The sequence below is a fragment of the Mytilus trossulus genome, chromosome 13 (assembly GCF_036588685.1).
Source record: "Mytilus trossulus isolate FHL-02 chromosome 13, PNRI_Mtr1.1.1.hap1, whole genome shotgun sequence".
In the NCBI taxonomy this organism is placed as follows: domain Eukaryota; kingdom Metazoa; phylum Mollusca; class Bivalvia; order Mytilida; family Mytilidae; genus Mytilus; species Mytilus trossulus.
Genome location: NC_086385.1, coordinates 3,554,361 through 3,574,397, shown reverse-complemented (window position 1 = coordinate 3,574,397; position 20,037 = coordinate 3,554,361). Strand labels below are relative to the sequence as shown.

Below are 20,037 nucleotides of genomic sequence, written 5' to 3'. Positions count from 1 at the left end.
ACATAATAGGGTAAAATAAATCAACATAGATACCAAAACTAAACTTACAATATACGCCAGACGCGTGTTTTGTCTACAAAAGAGGGACGAAAGATACCAAAGGGACAGTCAAACTCATAAATCTAAAACACACTGACAACGCCAAGGCTAAAAATGAAAAAGAAAAACAGAAAAACAATAGTACATACGACACAACATAGAAAACTAAAGAATAAACAACACGAACCCCACCAAAAACTAGGGGTGATCTCAGGTGCTCAGGAAGGGTAAGCAGATCCTACAGACTCATCAGTGACGCTAAAATGTCAACAAAAGGGTACAGCAGTCAACATTTAGTTGTTATCTTAGTCACTATAAAAAAAAACTCAACAACGAAAAACATAAAGGCATATAGACAAAGCACATCAGAAAATATGAAAAACAATAATACAAATATGACCACAGCACAACAACACAATGGCGTGATGCAGACGTACCAAGCTAACCTAAAAGTATATAACCAAAAATTAAATTAACAGTAAAAGATAATTGTCTTAATAAAGACACGAAAGAACTCTATAACACGTCTTTATGATAATAAAGGACTGTTTCTTACATATCCTACAAGAATGTAATTAACATATAACAGTAAATGCCATAATAAACAGTAAATCATACAAGAATGTATTTTACAAATTACAGTGTTTTTCATGATAATAAATGAGTGTTTCTTTCAAATCATTACATATGTATTTTCAGTGTATGCCATAATAAAATAGTACGCTTGCATTTACAAAAAAAAAAAACACCATCATAAGGTCATAACAATTAACATATAGAAGGTCTATTTATATAACGGGTATAAAATTAATTGCATTCAATGAATATATATGCATATTATGGCAATGTCATATACTCCATACATGCATTGACCAATTGCATATACCCTGTCCACATACTGACGAATAAAATACATTTCACGGATATACCAACCCAATCACATACATGTCATATATAAACTTAACTGAACAAGCATTCAGTTCCAGTTGACTGTTTTAGCAATCTCTGTTATTTAAAATGTACTTTAAATTTAGTTACAGATGCACAATTTCGACGTTTTTTGTACACTATTGAAGTAGAACAGGTTTATTTGGCATCGCATACTGAATTTTGAAAATCTTATTATTCTACAAAACGGAATATTTAAAAACTTATGTTTTCATTATCTTTAAACAAAATATTTCCTTACTCGTAAAAACTTTTGTACATGATTACCAACGAGACAACTATTCAAAACAGTCAAATGAAATTGGGCCAGTAATGATAGGTAACCGTATCAGTTGTCAATGTTCAGTGAACCATGACATTATTATTTGCAACAGAATATGGCCTCATAGTGGAGATGGGTACTAATTCTCAACTTTATGTGACCACCACTTTATGGTATCTACAGATAAATAATACGGGACAGACAAACAGTCTGTTGAACGACAAACAGACCAGAAACATAATGTCAATCTTTTATCGTAGGCGGGACATATACATGTTTTATCTATCTAATACTGGCGAGATTTTCTAGTCAAGATATTCGAACAAAATGTCAAACTGATCTTAAGAAAAACAAAATCTTAAAAACATATTTCCGAAAGTCGAACTATAAATTAGAAATGCTGTTTCAATTCATACAGTATGAATCATGTCTATCAGTTAGTAGTGTAAATAAATTGTAAACAGGAAATGCATTAAAGTAGAAAAATCAAGAACAACATTAACCTAATATACATGATATAGTAACAGTTTTGATACATTGTATTAGGTAAACATAATAATTGATAACCTATCAAGAAATGTATGAAAATATTGTCACATGTACAAATAATGTATCAATGGAAATGTAAGTAAAAGAACTCCATATGTCTATGCAGAATGACAAAGAACGCAACCTCCTTTAGACTAACAACGTCACGTTCTTTGCATATAAGCAAAACTTAGTTGCCTAGAGTGTATTTACAACAAAGAGAAAAGAGGGTATATACTCTGTAAAAATTGTAATGTTGCACAAATTATATTTTGCACAGAATTGTTGTTCATGTTATCCAATATTTTATGAATCCCTTAACACAAATGGATGATACAAGTAGACATTCTTTAGCTTTGAATATTTCTGTACTATTTTCCTGAGTACATTTATACATTTTAATATTGATAATTGCTACACAACAAAAAAAGACTTGTTATGGTTATGATTTGGGTATAAGGAAAAACAATAAAAATACATTAAAACTATTCTGGTGTTCTTATTTGCAGTATATAGGACCTATAAAACTTAATGTTAGGTCCCAGTAAATAAATTTCAATTTAAGTCTTTGAGCTCATGAATTTAGAAGAAAAACGTTTATCACATGATGCAAAAACATACGTGTCAAAACAACTTATAACTTTATTAAAAACCCAAATGCAAAAAAGTAAATTAAATAAACTTTCAGGTTGTACACAACATACATGCATAACAAACAAGTGATACTAGTGTACATTACCATATAGGGCGGAGTGGGAATATATGTTTGTGTATTAAAATAAAGGTTTGTGAAAAAAATCAGCAGTTGTACTGGGAATTACACAGCAAATGTTTGTCAAATATTTCCGTAATGACAGCCAGTACGTCGTCACTTATTAAAGACCAATACGTTTTATGAAAAGCATTCACAATTCCGTCTTCTACATGGGATTTATCTAATTTTTAACATTTCAACGGCCTTAATTTCATAAAACGGTGTTTCCATTTCTCACATTTATTTTTAATTTCTTCACTTAGTTTATGATCCAGATTTTGTTATAGATTTTCAGTGAAGAGTTTTGCATTTTAAGTATTGTTTTTAGGTGAAATTTATTATTTATAAAATGTTTACTTTAAACTTGATGATTTTTTTTTTCAAGAAGTTTTACAATTCTCGTGGCCCGTGATTTACGGGCATAATCAAGTGGTGTCATTCCTTTCTTATCGGACAAGCTAACATCTGCATTACAGGCAAGTAATAGTTTCACAATTTCATGGTAACCATGATCTCTCTCTTCGAGTTTATCATCGTCAGGTTTTAAATATCCAAAGTAGCAAAGTATCTTCGGATCCCAAAATGTGTCAGACCTATGAAGTTCACAAGCAACATGTAAAGGTGACTTTCCATCTTGTTGTTCACACTGAGAGACATCAGCATTATTCTGCAGTAACAGATTTACTGTATCTTTACGTCTAGATTTACATGCCGCATATAATGGAGACATACCGCAACTGTTGCACTTAGATACATCAGCATTATTCTTAAGTAACAGTTCTACTGTATCTTTATGTCCGTGTGCACAGGCAACATACAATGCAGACTCACCTGTATAATCACACTGAGAGAGGTCAGCATTATTCTGAAGTAACAGTTCAACTGTATTTTTATGTCCTCCTTGACATGCAATAAACAATGGAGACTCTACTCGATTATTACACTGATTGACGTCAGCATTATTCTGAAGTAATACCTTTACTGTATTTGTGTGTCCTCCTTTACAGGCCGCACACAAAGGAGTTGTTCCATACTCACCACACTGATTGACATCAGCATTGTTCTGAAGTAGCAGTTCTACTGTATTTGTATGTCCTCCATAACAGGTCACATACAATGGAGACTCACCATTCTGATTACACTGCGCGACATCAGCATTGTTCTGAAGTAAAAATTCAACGGTATCTGTATGTCCTCTTGTACATGCAATAAACAATGAAGACTCAGCACGATAATCACACTGATTGACGTCAGCATTATTCTGAAGTAACAGTTCTACTATATCCTTATGTCCTCTTTTACAGGCCACATACAATGGAGACTGTCCATACCGATTACACTGATTGACATCAGCCTTGTTCTGAAGTAACAGTTCTACTGTATCTTTATGTCCTCCTGTACAGGCCACACACAACGGAGGTGTTCCATATTTATAACATTGATTGACATCAGCATTGTTCTGAAGTAACAGTTCTATTGTATCTTTATATCCTCCTTTACAGGCCACATACAATGGAGATATTCCATCCTTATTACACTGATTGACATCAGCATTGTTCTGAAGTAACAGTTCTACTGTATCTTTATGTCCTCCTGCACAGGCTGCATACAATGCAGACATTTTATAGTTGTTATCCCGAGAGACATCAGCATTGTTCTCTAATAATAGTTTAGCTACAGCTGTATGTCCTCTTTCAGATGCCTTATGTAAAGGAGAATGGCCTCTTTCGTCTGTGTTATTCACATTACATTTAACATTAACAATTAGAAATTCAACGATATCAAAGTATCCCCTTGTTGCTGATTCTATTAAAGGTGTCGTATTAAAGTGTTTCTTCTTATCTCTATATTCTAGTTCATCATAATTATTGTCTATAATACAACTGTCTGTATCAAAGCTCTTTAAAACTGTTTTTACATCACTCTTTCTTAAAAAGCTTATTAACTTATCTCTAAATGTCTGACTAATTAACTGTGCATTATTGAATGTGCTTGTAACGGCATGCTCTTTTAAATCACATAACAGTCGTTCAAAATAATCTTCTTCTTGATCTTTCAATAGTACTATTAAATCATCCTTTTCTTGAATTTCTGTTAAAGATTCGAGGATGAAATGATCCTGAATAAATTCAGGAGTAGCATATTTGATAAAACATTCGGTAAGGTGTTGTCCACAGATTACAGCTGCCATTTCATGGATTTTGTCATGTATCATTCTGTACTCTGTGCCTCTCAGTTTGAAATATGTGCCATGTAATGTTGAAAAGCCAGCTTTTAGAGAATTTCTATGCCTCTCTTTGCTTAAGTCTATGTCAAATTCTTTGACAATGTGCTCAAGTTTGTCCTTTTTTTCTTTTTCTGACACTGATCCTAATTTAAGCCAATCTGTATCAAATCCATCGTTAAAAACAATACACAGAACAAGAGCACAGAAGTGTTCTTTGTTTGTATCAATAATTGTGATTATGTCTGTTTTAATACTGTCCAATGGAGCTGTAAATAGTTTCTCCACTTCCTCACATGTTTTGTCTTTTGACAATTTACAAAGCAAGGGAAAGTAATCAACATTATCCTTGACTTGTTTTATATTGTCAATTATGTCATCAGGAAGATACTTGTGCAGCATATGCATTCTTTCAACTTCCAGCAGACACAACGCGGGTGATAATAAATTGAATACTTTTTTAGTGAACAATGCAATACGTTGAAACTGTGATTCTTTATTTATATGCAGTCTACAAGAAATCAGTAATCTTGGATTTGATATCTTGGAAACCGTGCCATCACTTATACTTCTAACATCTGTTTCTGCAACTCCAAATATTTTGCCCAATTTTTCTGAATAATCTCTCCACATCTGTAGTGTTTGAGTGTTGATTGTTTCCTTTCCAAATATGTCATCTACAACAAACACTTGTTTTTTGTCTCTATTGTAATAATTCATTATGTCTGTTGGTCCTGTTAACACTGGTATTATCTCATATTCCAAACTGTCACGTAAGTGTAGGGCAGCATGATGTATGGTTGAAGACTTACCACATCCCGAGCTTCCTGTCACAACAATACAGTTATGCGAGGGTAGAGATTCCAGAATGTGACGCGTTGCTCTGGTTTCCAAAAATGCAGTTCGGTCTTGCTCCCATTCTCTTATTTCTTGTCCATGGTCAGCTGCAGAGAGAAAAAATCAAAGCTGATGTCTTATTTGTAAGTTTAATTTGACAATGAACTAAGGACAACCATTCTACATCTAAAACCACCCGCTCTCTTAACTAAATATAACTGAAGGTCAAGTTCAGAGAATAGGTAAAAATAATTTAATATTGTATGAATTGATACAGTGTTCTTTGATAACAAAATATATATATTTTGAAATAAAGTTAAAATAAATTATTTCAGTTTGTATAAAGTAAAATCACAAAAATACTGAACTCAGAGGACAATCAATTCGGAAAGTCCATAATCACATGGCAAAAATCAAATAACAAAACGCATCAAAAACGAATGGACAAGAACTGTCATATTTCTGACTTGGTACAGGCATTTTCAAATGTAGATATGCAAATATATGTCAGGAGGTGGAGATTAGCTAAACTGTATGCATTCTCAATGTGATTTATGTAAGGAACCATTATAGTACAATCCAAAGTCAAACTATGTCTGATTAGAATAATCATATATTAACCAACTTTTTAACTTTAAAGTTGTTAAATGAAACGAGAATTGTCAACCCTATCATCATGCATACAGACATGATATCCCAACAATATCTTTACATCATTCTGTTTTGGGCAATAGAGCAATTTAATGTCAGCTTCTACACATCATTTACAAATATTCATGCCCCTCCCGCGTCCAAATATCAAATGATCGTCCCTGTTTAACCTGTTACTAAAACAAACAAACAAAGTAACAGATCATCATAATCTAAATGTTATGAACGACCACTTCAAACAAAGTCAGGGTATTATGACAGCTGTTGACAACTCTAGGATGCTCTTTTAGTTATTTGTCTTAATGAGTTGCTGACTTGTTAATGTATAACCCACATTTTGTTTGTTCATATTTAGTGATTCGATAGAACTTCTGTTTGGCTTGTCTTTATGACACAACACCGAAAGATGCAATGTCGTATCAAGCTATAGACAAAATAAACTACTTGTTATAATATAGAAACTGACATAATATGAGGAAGGCGCTACCTTAAATGCCAGCTTTATACCAAGACAATGTCCTATATATATTGATTGGTTGTTGGTTGCTTAAAGGCAGTGGCAAATATCTCATGCATATTCAGGACGAATGTCCTAAGCTACATTAACATATAATTTTTGTCTAAAATAAAATAAAATGTTCAGATGGAAAATGTTTCAATGTTTCATTGAACTTCAAAAGGCAGGAGGGGTATGGTATTTTTTTTCAATAAAACAAATATTCGATTCCCAAATTGATGAAAAAAAATATCTGTTCAAGCAGAGGACAAAAAAAGTATTTGAATCCAGATCTTTACCAAAAACGATTTTATCTTTCAGATTATGCAAAATAAATTTAACTTTTATATATCTAAAAATATTTAAAACTTCCCAAACCGCACAGGTAAGTTTGTACATAGTAGTTTTCTAGGTGAAAATACGGTCGTATTTGCCAATTTGTTGTGATGAACCTAAATACTACTGTTAGATTTTGACTAAATAATTTAAATTGATAGCGCTGTCAGAAGGGTTTTGGTAAAAAAATCAGACTCGAAGAAAAAAACATTTGTATTCCTTATCATTTTCAGTTTATGTGTTCTACATCAATTTCATGTACAAATTCAAAGTCAGTTTTATGTCATTTCTTCCATATATTTTTTGGCTTGCTTGCTTTTCAAGTGTTTATTATATGACAGCAAAATAAAATTGAGAATGGAAATGGGATATACAAGGATGTCAAACATTTGCTTTTGAGTAATGTTTAATCATGTCATAGTTGTTTTCAATAGACATGTAATACAATTATACATTTGTATGTCTCTGTTTTCAAGAAAACATTTGGTTTCCAGACAATAACTTTAGTATAAGTGAATGGATCTCTATAAAATTGTACTAGAAGTTTCAATACTCAAAAGGAAGATTAGAATTGATTTTGGGGTTATGGTACAACATTTTCGAGGGTGTTTTTTTAACCAAAACTTTGGTATTTTCTTCAAAAATTTACCATATTAACATTGATTATTACTGACATTCAGTATATATAAAGATGCAACAAATACTGATTTGGTAGAAGATGCAAACAAAATAATGTGTTTTAATTAATTTATCAGTAATTTGTGCATTTTTCCCACAATGTGTACTCCTTGATAATGTTGACGTCAGTATAATGATAAAGAAAATATATTTGTTAAGTATATTCACAATTGACATTCGCCAGTGCGAGTCAAAAGGATTTTTACCAGTTTAATTCCAAAAATTGCACTTGATTTTTTTTCTCACAGAAACACATGAGTTATTTGGTAAATAAAACACTTGTCATTGTTTGAAACTTTCAGTAATCAAAATTTAGTTTTAAGCCTTTTTGAATGTTTCACTGATTGTGTGAAAATTTTAACAGAAAATGTACAAAACACTTGATATAAAAATTGTACTATCTGCAGAATTATTGATAACTTTCCTTACTATTCACAAGGACATATATCTAACATATTGTCCATGCTATACTGATCTGAGTTTTTATTCATACATATACTGGCATGGCTTGTGCTGTTCCAAGTTGTCTTCTTTTTCTGCTTCTTGAGAAGTATTTGTTAAACCTGTTCAGTCACTATAATGTGTTACAATTCCTATTAGACATTTGCGGAAACTGTCATACACCTACGATTAGGATTACAATAACACTTACGGGTAACATTTAAATGTTGGGCTTTCTCAAAGTGTAAATCTAAACCATCGATCCAAAACAATGTAACGAAAGTAATGTTTTTCTCGAGTTCAACAACGAATTTTTTCTAATATATTTTCAACAATGTGTTAACATTAATTATTGTTTACGGTGTTATCCAGGTTGAAAATGCTGTAAATGTACGAAGTATGATAGAATGAAATGTTATTATTTTAAAAATAAATTAAGCATGAGACACACAAAAAATTTGTCGTTGCAGTAGCTAGATTGGGACAATTGCTGAAAAAAGTCAGCAAGACTTTAGGAAAGGTGCAATCAACCATGGAGCATGTTAGCATGTTTATGCTGAAACATACTTTCTCTCTTTTATTTAGTTTTAAAGAGAATGAGGAAATACAGCAGACGGATGTTTTTGAGCTATTTATTCTTCATGAAATTTCACTTGCCGTTCCGTATAACTTTGACATCTTTTATTTTTCCTGAATAGGACAAACACTTTTATCTACGTTTTTGGTTTCAATAGAGAAAAAAATATCAAAACTTTTCGAGAAAAAAAAACCAGTTATCAACGAACTTCTCTATGTCGGAAACATATTTTAGACTGTTCGTCAGACTCATCTGAAATGTAAGAATATAGTTGTACTAAAATAGTTAAACTTGCCAAATATGTTTTCAACAGCAACACACAAAAAATCAGAAGCGGATTTATGAGAGGGCGCAGGAGTCCTGGTCCCCTTTTGATACAAATGGAAGTTTTTAACGACCTTGACTGGCTATACAGCCCTTGCACGGTCGGCTAAAATAACAACACTTGGTTGATTATATAGGGAATCACTGAAACGTGACGGGAGCAGGCCCCTCTTAGGCAGCCAGTGGGTCACAATTTATGTATTTTTTCAGATCCGCAACTGAAAATGACAAACCAGTTCCAAGTTATTTTTCTTTTTTGCAATTATTATGATAGAGATCTTTGGAATCATTAAGTATTGACGTGTTTTTTTTTCGTAGTGTCGATAATTATCCGCCATGAACATGGTTGGGACTGGTATGCTCGAAACTTGAGATTTAACCTCTGTTCCGAGACTGGTACTAATTTCATGGAATTGTTATAGAGAGTGCACTGACGACGCAGGGGTCGATCCATCCATCTTCAAACGGGGATTCCAACCCAAGATAAAGGGTGGGGACCGACCATATGGCCCTATTCAAAAGCATTGATCGTCAAGAAAAAGGGTCTTCAAACACTCGGAACAGCGACGTTGTTTATTTCAATACAAAGTGTATACGCAAATCTATTCAATTGAATGTTAGGGATAAAAAATGCAGTAGGGTAGCACTGAGGCGAGAAGAAATTAAAAAAAATATAATTTATATATATAGCATACATCCATCTACACCTCCTGTCCTTATAAATCGATGTCTTCAAATATTCGGCTTTAACGGTCTTTATGATAAATCCAGAAAAGCGGCGCTTTTTTATATGTTATATATAGAAGACAACTTTTTCTATTTGGTATCTGAATGTTTGGTTCGTTTTTGTTTTTTGAGATGACCCCTTGTTTTTGTCACCTGTAATCGTAAGTCTAAAGTGTAATCCTAGGTATAGACCGAGTTTTCGCAAATGTCTATTTAGATGCAACACATAAATAGTGACCTAAAAGGTACTGGTTTCACATGAGAGAAGCTACGTATACAAAGAAAAAAATCCACACATTTTCAATATTTTTTGTAGGATTATTATTATATATGACCTATACAATTTGTAGTTAGAGACTGCTGCAGAATAGAAATGTTTGGGTTCAAATGATTTCAAATTAGTCCATATTGAAGTTTGAAGGGTCCAAAATTAAAAATTAAAATATGCTTGATTTCAACTGACATAAAAAAAATTGTGTTTTTTATATGCTAAATATACATCTGTATACTGTGAGTAATAATACACCAATTTAGTTTTGTGTCCATGTATGTAGAGGATGATAGAGAAATGGGTTTGAACTGACCTCTAAACAATCCATGATTCTGTAATGAGGTCAGTACCGAAATGCCATACACCATTACATGTTTAATTTCAAATCCTTAAAACTGGAATATAAACAGATGTTTGTTTTATTTCTTCAAATATTTGAACAATTTGACATTATTCCATGCTTCAAATATTATTTTTTGAAGAAAAAGATGCTGGTAACAAAGTTAATTTTTGTTTTACATTGTCATAAAATGGCCTTTTATAGCTGACTATGCTGTATGGACTTTGCTCACTGGGACCTATAGTTGCTAATTTCTGTGTTATTTTGGTCTCTTGTGGACAGTTGTCTCATTGGCAATCATACCACATCTTCCTTTTTTATACTTAATTTGCTCTTTTTAAAAATATGACAATAATATAACTTCACATGGTGAAAGAAAGCTTGAAAGATTTCTGCAGAGTTTTTTGTTGAATACATGCAATGTTGAATAGGTGCAATTTGGTTACTGAGTGCAATTTTGGTACTGTGATATTATATAACCAAAGTGTGTAATGCTAAATAGGTTGAAATGTGAACCTGATAGTGACATAGTGATAAAGTACTTGGTAGATTGAAAATGTTATGATCAGGTTTAAACTGACACATGAAATATACAGGCCACTGCTGCAGCTTGAATTTTAAAGGATGTATCCCACATACTTCCAAGTAACATGCTCTGTATATACCGATCAAAGTCATGGTATTCTCATGGGTTATCATAATAACTCCATCTTCCCATAAAATCTAATTTTGGACAATATAGCAGCATTAAATATATACAGTACTAAAATTTAAATGTACTACTCAGACTCAAGTCTCTTTTTTTTATTAAACTTAGAGAGAGAAAACAAAACAGTGTCCATCTCATAGGACTTATAAGGTAGATATCTGATATGTGACATAATCAATGAAAAGATTTGTTGAGGCCAGATAAAAATATATGTGTGGTTCCAGTTCCCCTTCCTTCCCTACTTTTTTGTCTTAAAAATAGCCTACCCTAAAGATTTTATTGTAATTTTTCATTAAGCACTGTTAAAGTCAGAATGTTGCTCCCATAGACTCAATGTAAAAAAAAAACATAAAATAAAAAAAATCCCTACCTACCTACCCTTACTTTTTTTCAGATGTAACTGGAATCACACAAAGTCATACTATTTTATTTGGCCTGACAGTTTAGTTTGCCAAAGGAAGTACAGAATTAGAAGATTGTGAATTATTTGAATATTTCTTTTTTGTTTTAAACTTTTGTAAAGTTTTGAATTAGGATGTGGGCTACCATATGCCGATCCAGGGGGGGGGGGTCGCATCCCCCCTTTTGTGGGAAAAAACTGTTGATTATATAGGGCATGACTGGAGCCCCCCCTTTTCAGGTCAGTCAGTGAGTTAGGGGGCCCCCCTTGAAAAGTTCTGTTTTCGCCACTGTCTAAATGAATAACCGTCATCACATTCAACAGTATAACCAACGTCATTATCACTGTTCCTTGGTGTGGAGAATTATGTAGCAGATGAACATTAGTATTCATGGTCAACCAGTGCACCGGAGTTTACCCCGAAATGCCGCATGGCCATACAAAAATCGAAATGTATTGCTTGCAGAGGTTTTTTCTGTGTTCCCATGGCTGGACGGAACTTTTACGCTATTATGTTATTGATATATGATGCTGTGACTTTTAAATGAAGAACCTGTGATTATTTAGGTAATTTGTTTTGACCTCACTATTATGGAAAGTCAACGCAGACGAAACATGGCGTCAGATGTTATTGTCCTAACTTCGGTAATTTCCGTGGTCATGGTGGTTCAATAAAATTTAAATTAACTACACAAGTTACGAAAATTTCTGAATTCTTGTTTTTTTAAACCAATAAAAATTCATGTCGTATTTAACATCGAAATTATTCCGATCTGTACCGTTTTTTCAAGTTCGCGTTGAAACGTTAAATTCGGCCGCCATAAAAAAAAATAATCGTACGAGATTTAACAAGAGTGACGAAACTTTTCAGATGGGTCGTGTAGAGAGAGTTATCGTTCTTTATCCCAAAACGATGCTTCTACCATAAGTGCCAGCTAAAGCTGGCATAATAACATACACATAGGTTAAAGAAAAATAATAAATTACGCCGTTAGTTTTCTCGTTGAACTGTTTTACATTGTCATTTCGGGGCGTTTTATAGCTTACTATGCGTTATGGGCTTTGCTCATTGTTGACGGCCGAACAGTGACCTATAGTTGTTAATTTCTGTGCCATTTTTGGTCTCTTGTGGAGAGTTGTCTCATTGGCAATCATACCACATCTTCTTTTTATAATAAAAGAACAGGGTTCGAGTGTCTCTTGTGTCGCAAACATGTGTCCAAGGTCAATTACTAAAATAATTATGTTATGTGTTTTCAAATCATTTTTTATAAATATCTAAGAGAGAGGTGGGATTACAATGAAATTTGTCCATATTATTAATGTTCCAAATGGGCATGCTTTTAAAAAAAAATAGCTGTTCGGTTCTGATTTTCAAACTTGTCAAAGATGTTGTTGATATGAACCATTGATATAAATTTCGTAAAAATATGTCAAGAATTGTACACGTGAGAGCGCTTACAGTGCATTTGACATATAATTGACTTTCCTTAGCGTTAAAACTAATTAATTTAAGAAATAGGTGATCGGCACTGATTCTCGAAACTGTTCTTGATGATGTTAACATTCACCTATGATATCCATTTCGGAAAAAATCTGTCAAGATTTGTATCCATGAGAGCGCTAAAGAAGCCAGACAGACGTATGCCCAGTGTTTCTATGTTGACTACAACGCGCATGTGGGAGGGACAGACATAATGTCAATGTTATATGAACCCCCTCAAACAGATATCGTTACCTTACAGTATAACAATAGGTCAAATCAAATTAAACAAATTGAGGATATTTAAGACTCTGTTCTTACTATAAGAACACACAGGAACACCCATGATGGAGTAGGGGCAGCTAATTGTAAAGGTGTAATACCGAAAAATCATGGTACGTCACATCCGGTTGTATACGAAAGTAGGCCTTAAATAAATATTCCCTTGAATTTGACAGTTGTAGAAAATTAACCCTGCATTTTAATGCACTTACATTTTTCTGAGTCATCAACATGGATGTTGGGTGTCTGAAAGCATCATTCTTTTTTTTTTTGGTGGTCTTATAAAATATTTTGGAACGTTAAGGTTACATAGTTACCAAAGCAGGTAACCAGTAAATAACAGTGTAAAAATTGGCTTATTTACTTCCGGTGATGATCACTTTCTTATATGCAATGAAATTTAGTGTGAAATTTTCACTGTTGCACTGGAAAGGATTTAACTTTATACATGCAAAGTATTTCTTTGGTTCAAATAAAGGTAAATACTGTACAATTTTTGAAAAGTGACAATTTAACAAAGACTAATAGGGACAAATCAATGGTGGTATTACATCTATCTAGGGAAACTTCATGTGCACTTGTGACCTTATAATTGTACTTTCGTTTTTAAAAATTATTACTAAACAAGTTCATGAATTGTAAACATAGACTATTCGGAATGGGTTGAGACACAGAAAGCACGTTTCAGGTAAAACTTCCTTGAAATGGGGGTTTACAGGTGTTTGCTTAGTCAAACGGGTGGACAGACGAAGCTGTATTTAGTTTACTGTGTCAAATTTTAAATCATCCTTACAGTTTTGTTTATACAACATGTGAATTTTCATTTCAGTGTAAATCATGATCTGAAGAATATTCTGTTGAAAAATCTTATATGTGAATTGGTCTGCAGATGACACTTCAGCATTGAAGTATGTATCAACTAATGTCATGTTTGGTTGGTTTTTTTTGGCCGCAAAAGTTTACAATTTGCCATTGTGCCTTCTGCATTTTGCACTAACAATAAATCATCTAAACACTTATTTGCCCTGGATTTATACACATCAGAATCCAGTCTCACATACTTAAACCTTATAATTCTTACCAATTTATTTTTTACCAGCATTCCAAGGGACATAACCTTTTTTAAAAACATTTTGAGGTATTTTGTATTACTCTCTATCTCCATGTTCTAATGTAAAATACAAGAAAGTGGACTTTTTGTGTAAAGCTATTAGAAATTAGACTGAAATTGCCGTGGGATATGGCCTTATATTATAGTGATTTTCTCTGAAACTATAGCTCTGACTGAGACAAAACTTGACAGTTATGCTGGAAATAACTTGCAATTGGAGGGAAAATAAATACATTAAGTTTATTTGACATCTAGGTGTTATTTAGGTGTAATACCACCAAATCATGGTACGTCACATCCGGTTATATACGAAAGTAGGCCTAAAAAATATTCCCTTGAATTTGACAGTTGTAGAAAATTAACCCGGCATTTCAATGCAGTTAAATTTTTCTGAGTCATAAACATGTATGTTGGGTGTCTAAAAGCATCATTCTTTTTTTATTTGATGGTCTTATAAAATATTTTGGAACGTTATGGTTACATAGTTACCAAAGTAGGTAACCAGTAAAAACAGTGTAAAAATTGGGTTGTTTACTTTCGGGTGATGATCACTTTCTCATATTCAATAAAATGTAGTGTGAAATTTTCACTGTAGCATCGGAAAGGATTAAACTTTATACATGCAAATTATTTCTTTGGTTGAAATAAAGATAAATACTGTACATTTTTTTGAAAAGTGTCAATTTAACAAAGACTAATTGGGAAAAATCTATGGTGGTATTACACCTAAAATAATTTCGGTGATTGAAATAAATTATGGATTAATGTTGTTGAACATCATTTGCATGCAAATTTTTATATCAAGAAAGCAATTTATTAGTTGACATGTAATAATTACACTCCTTTGCATATACAAATGCCATATTAAAATTGACCCTTATGGTTAACCTGATCAATAACCTGTCAGGTTTTCAAATCACAAACGGATCAGAGCCGTATATAAAGGTTGGTTAATTACGTATGTGCATACCAATCTTAATGTCGCAATCTTATTCATTAATTTAAATCGATATTATTTTGATATGACCGAATATCCTAAAAATTAATATACACTATATGAACACATTGACCAATGTTAAACTTAATGTGCTTCCATGATCATTGACAATGAAGACTTAGTAAACTTTAATTTTGTATACCTCTAATATGTTGTGGAATATGATCTTCGACACGATTTTTGTTTTTTTCATTTAGCATCTCTGAAAAAAAAAACTCAGTTGCTCAAGTTGCAATACATCAATCATGTGTTGTATGTGTATTAGTCTATATCATATAGCTACTTTTTTTTTCAACCTAATTTAGCACCTATGTTATATCAGACTCTTTGGTGTTTTTGTGCATTATTGTTCTCTTTGTTTCCGTGCTTTTCTAGGAGTTTGCAATGTAATTTGCTTTGTATTTAATGTTTTTGTTTATTATTAACTGAAGTTTTTTTTGTTGCTGACACACTGGTACATCCACTAAAATGATCAGCCCAAAATATTTAGAAAAATAATTTTAAAGGTCTGTATAACTTTTAGATTTTGAAAAATGATAAACCGGTAAGATGAAAAGACGGGTAATTTAGTGATTTAGGTTAAACGTTTTTACTTTTTTATTTATTTCAGGGTAAACAAAAAATCAATCCAAGAGCATATCTGTTTAATATTTTGATGTTTACTAGACCATTCAAGAGTGGCGGAAGAAAGATGTCGAAGAGACCTTCAGAAACCAAACACAACTGACAAAAACGAAAGAAAAATGAAATTAACAAAAGTGTAAAAAACATAGAAAAACAAAAAACTGAGCAAAACAAAACCACGAAGAGTAAAATAACATTAACGATAAAATAAAAAAAAAAGTAAAACGGATCAACATTCCATCCGAGTTTAAAACACATCTAGTTACTTTGAAAGAGAAAGATGGTGTTATGTACATTACAATAAAATATGTTCTTGAAGACCCAATGGTGGCCTTCGGGTGTTTTGTTTTGCTTTTTGACCGGGTTGTTTTTTCTTTGACACATTCTCCATTTCCAAATCTCAATTTTATTAGATTTTTTTTCCACCATATGTCATGAATGTGTTCATTAAATTCAGCAAAAAATGTCCATTGAAAAAAAATCAAGTGCCCTGTGCTATAGAGGAAACATATAATCAAGCGTCTTTACCTGAAGATATCGGGATGTTTGTATTTAGTCAAATCTTAATTGGAAATTGTGATAATATTAAAATTCCGAAACGGATAAAAGTATGAAAATGTAAAAATGTTAACTGGATTTTCATTAACACGCTGTAGTATGTTTTTCGTATTCAAAGTGAGGGGATATTAAAGGTCATCGGAAAGCAAACTTACTAATACAGCAAAGGTTAACTGAACGTAAAAATATATATTTCTTAACGGTGAAAAAGTATCAATATCACGTATGAATTATATGTAGGGTCAAATCAAGACTCCGTTCTAAGGAAACTACAAAAGATTAGACATAAATATTGAATTCCTGAATAATTTTTTTGTTTTTAGTTCGAATTACTTTTCCTTAAAACCTTGACACCTGTTACTTAAACTCTTAATTGAATACAGCTTAATATGAACAAATTGAAGTCAAATTTTTTCAGCTGTTAGTTTTATTTTACTTTTAAAATTTGGATTGATTATTGAGATATTTTGAATCATAGATACATATTTTATAGTTTTGATAACAAATAACAAAGAAATTTTTATGGTCATTCATTTGCAATATTGTAATATTCATTTTTGTTTGTTTTAATAATCTGATGAAAATCCTCTGTCTTTCGATATTACCCCAAGTATAATTTGTACATACATTTAGTATTACTATGTAAATACAAATTCGAACGAATGGAATGTGATTTCAAGAAATACCTTCAATATTCTACGGAATGTTTATAACCGAACTCACCTATATCTTCAGCATTCTTCTTACTTTGCTGAAAATAATTGAGATCAGACATTTCATTTGAAGATAGATATTGAATTGTATTATAGTAAAAAAGGAATCGAATCAATCCTTTGAGCTTTTACGTTTGTTATTTAGAAATTTCCTGTGTTTGTAGGAAAAACCTTTTGCTAAAAAAAGAGAAGAAATCGGAACTAGAATATAAGCTGGAAAAATTCCCATGGTAAAAAGTAGAACTAGGTGATTGTGTACATGTTGATATGATGCAAATACCATCACATGCAATACAATGAAATACAAATCTCGGTTAGCAAAACATTTGACTTGCTTGTTGTGATTTTTGCTGAACAAGTCTCTGTGTTATTGGTTTCAAGATAACAAAATGGAAACTGATATGAGCCTGAATCGCTTACCAGTGAACATATCCCATTTTGATATCTATTTCTTCCTTTATTATCATAGTCATTTAATGTTTGATTATTCAAAGTTCTTATTGAGTAGTTTTTTGTTAGTTGTTGCATTGATGATTTTCAGTTTCTACCTATTTGCTTACGCTTTTATAGTTAACAAAATTATGAAATGAAGACAAAATTACCAATATTGCAGCTTACAGGTAAAATCTATACTTGAAAATCTTAACAAACAATAAGTACTCCAAGATAAATTAAAATTGGGAGGTCCATAAAACTACAATATCAAGCAACAAAATGAACGAAGCAACTATGTCTTTAGAATTTCAAATTTTGTGAATGTGGTGCAAAAATATGTTATTTTTCGGGTTTAATGCAAATAACATAATTGTTAGATAGAAAACCTTTATTTCAGAGCACACTCTTTATAAAGTGCCATTCAATGGTTGCGTTTTCATTCTGATTTCTAACACTTGTATTACTCATCTTTGTACGGTTACAGTTTATATTTATCTATTACAGTTTTCGAGATGAACGAACATCGTCCTTTAAGGATTATTACTCACTGCGGAACCATCAAATGTTTTCCGTTGTTTAACATTTTACTAAAAGGAAGGGGGCGAAAGATACCAGAGGTACATTCAAACTCATAGATAAAAAATAAACTGACAACGCTGTGGTTAAAAATGAAAAAGACAAACAGACAAACAACAGTACAGAAAACACACTATAGAATGCTAAAGAGTAAGCAACACGAACCCTACCAAAAACTGGGGTGATCTCAGATGCTCTGGAAGGGTATGTCGATCTTAACTATTGTATTGCTGATAATTGTGTTGTTTAAAGTTTCTACCTGGTCCGAGTACACAGTTATCGTCCTTTGATTTTCGTTGTTCACGAATATAGTCCTTAATGTGGACAGTGTGTTACTTGCCAATTTTTGTTATACCCCTTCCAAATTTAATTCTCCATGTTTTATGCCTCATATAGCAAGTTGGGAGGTGAAATGACACTGTAAAAAATTTGGGTCATAAATATTTAGGTAAAGTAGTGACTAGGTCCAGCTGAAAAAGGTCAAAAATTAGCACTTCGGAAGCTGTCAAAAGATTTCAAGACCCCCTTAACACGAAATTGTCCATATTTTGAGTTAGAGCTGATGAAGTTTTCTATAATTTTGATATAATTTGTCCCAAAGTAGTACAACACACTGTAAAAATGTTATTGAGAAAGCGCAGGTGGGATTTTTTTTATTTACATTTATTGTCTAAAAGAAATGCACTACGAAATAACTGTGTACTCGGACCTAAGAGGTGAAATCAGGAAATATAGAATATGTACTTTGGCAACTTCCCTGAATGATTTGATGGTTTCAATTTGTCAAATAGCATAAAACTAAAGGATTTAAACTTTTATTTGATAGAATTTCTGCAAAAATGACCAATTTTGGCATTATATGGTCAAAATAAGCATTTCATAGCTTTTTCAATTTTGATGCATAAGTGGCATTTTGACTTTCTATCTGACATGTTTTCATGTGTCAATTTTGGTGTTTCTATGATTTAATCCAGTTGTATTACTCATTTGTGAACTCTGAATTTACAGAAAAGAAGATTATCTCAGACAATATGAGCAAAGTGTGTTGTATAAATGACCCTCATCTAACGCCCTGTTTGGATCAAGTTAAATGTGAGGAGCATGGTACATAAAAGTTGAAGTCCATAATAAAGACCTCACTAAATTTGTATAAAAAGCACTTAACAATGTCTTTTGTACCTGTTTCATTTCACATAATATCTTTCTTTACCTCTGTAGGATACCATGTGGTTCAAATATAAGCCTGTTGAGACTAAAATTGCATGCAAGTATTTCACTAAAAAGTGAAAAATCTTTGTATCAGACCATACTGTCTGCTCAAAAAGTTGAATGTAAGAGGCTTTTTGTGCTCAGATTCATTGTATCATGTCACTTGAGTATAGAAATGATAGAAAAGACACAATTTTTTATTCCCTATAGCTTCAATATGCATTTTTGAATGTAAATATGTGCTACGGCCTAAATTGACCCTAAATTATTTTTAGTCATACTTGGCCTAAGACCCTTTTAAACTAATATGATATGTTATTTGTAAGTTTTCTTTCCATTTAAAGTACATTAAGTACATATGTAAGGATCATTTATAATCAAAAAGCTTCACAAATTTAAAATTGCTGGAAAATATTACATCTTCATGTAAGTCTCCCCTTCATTGGAAAACCTCTATGTTTAGGCACAGGCTCATATAAATTTGACTTTTGAAAAATTATGCTAAGTC

The 20,037-nt window shown here is 32.2% G+C and overlaps 1 protein-coding gene across 1 annotated transcript in view; it reads right to left on the bottom strand.

Moving 5' to 3' along the window:
• Positions 1–568: 568 nt before the first annotated feature.
• LOC134695339 (uncharacterized) overlaps positions 569–20,037 on the bottom strand; it is a 29,666-nt gene continuing 10,197 nt past the window's right edge. Inside the window, exons 5-7 of the mRNA XM_063556563.1 lie at positions 17,320–17,347; positions 2,949–5,699; positions 569–600 (exon numbers count right to left, since the gene is read on the bottom strand). Coding sequence (XP_063412633.1) covers positions 569–600; positions 2,949–5,699; positions 17,320–17,347 — 2,811 coding nt within the window. The remainder of the gene's footprint in view (positions 601–2,948; positions 5,700–17,319; positions 17,348–20,037) is intronic.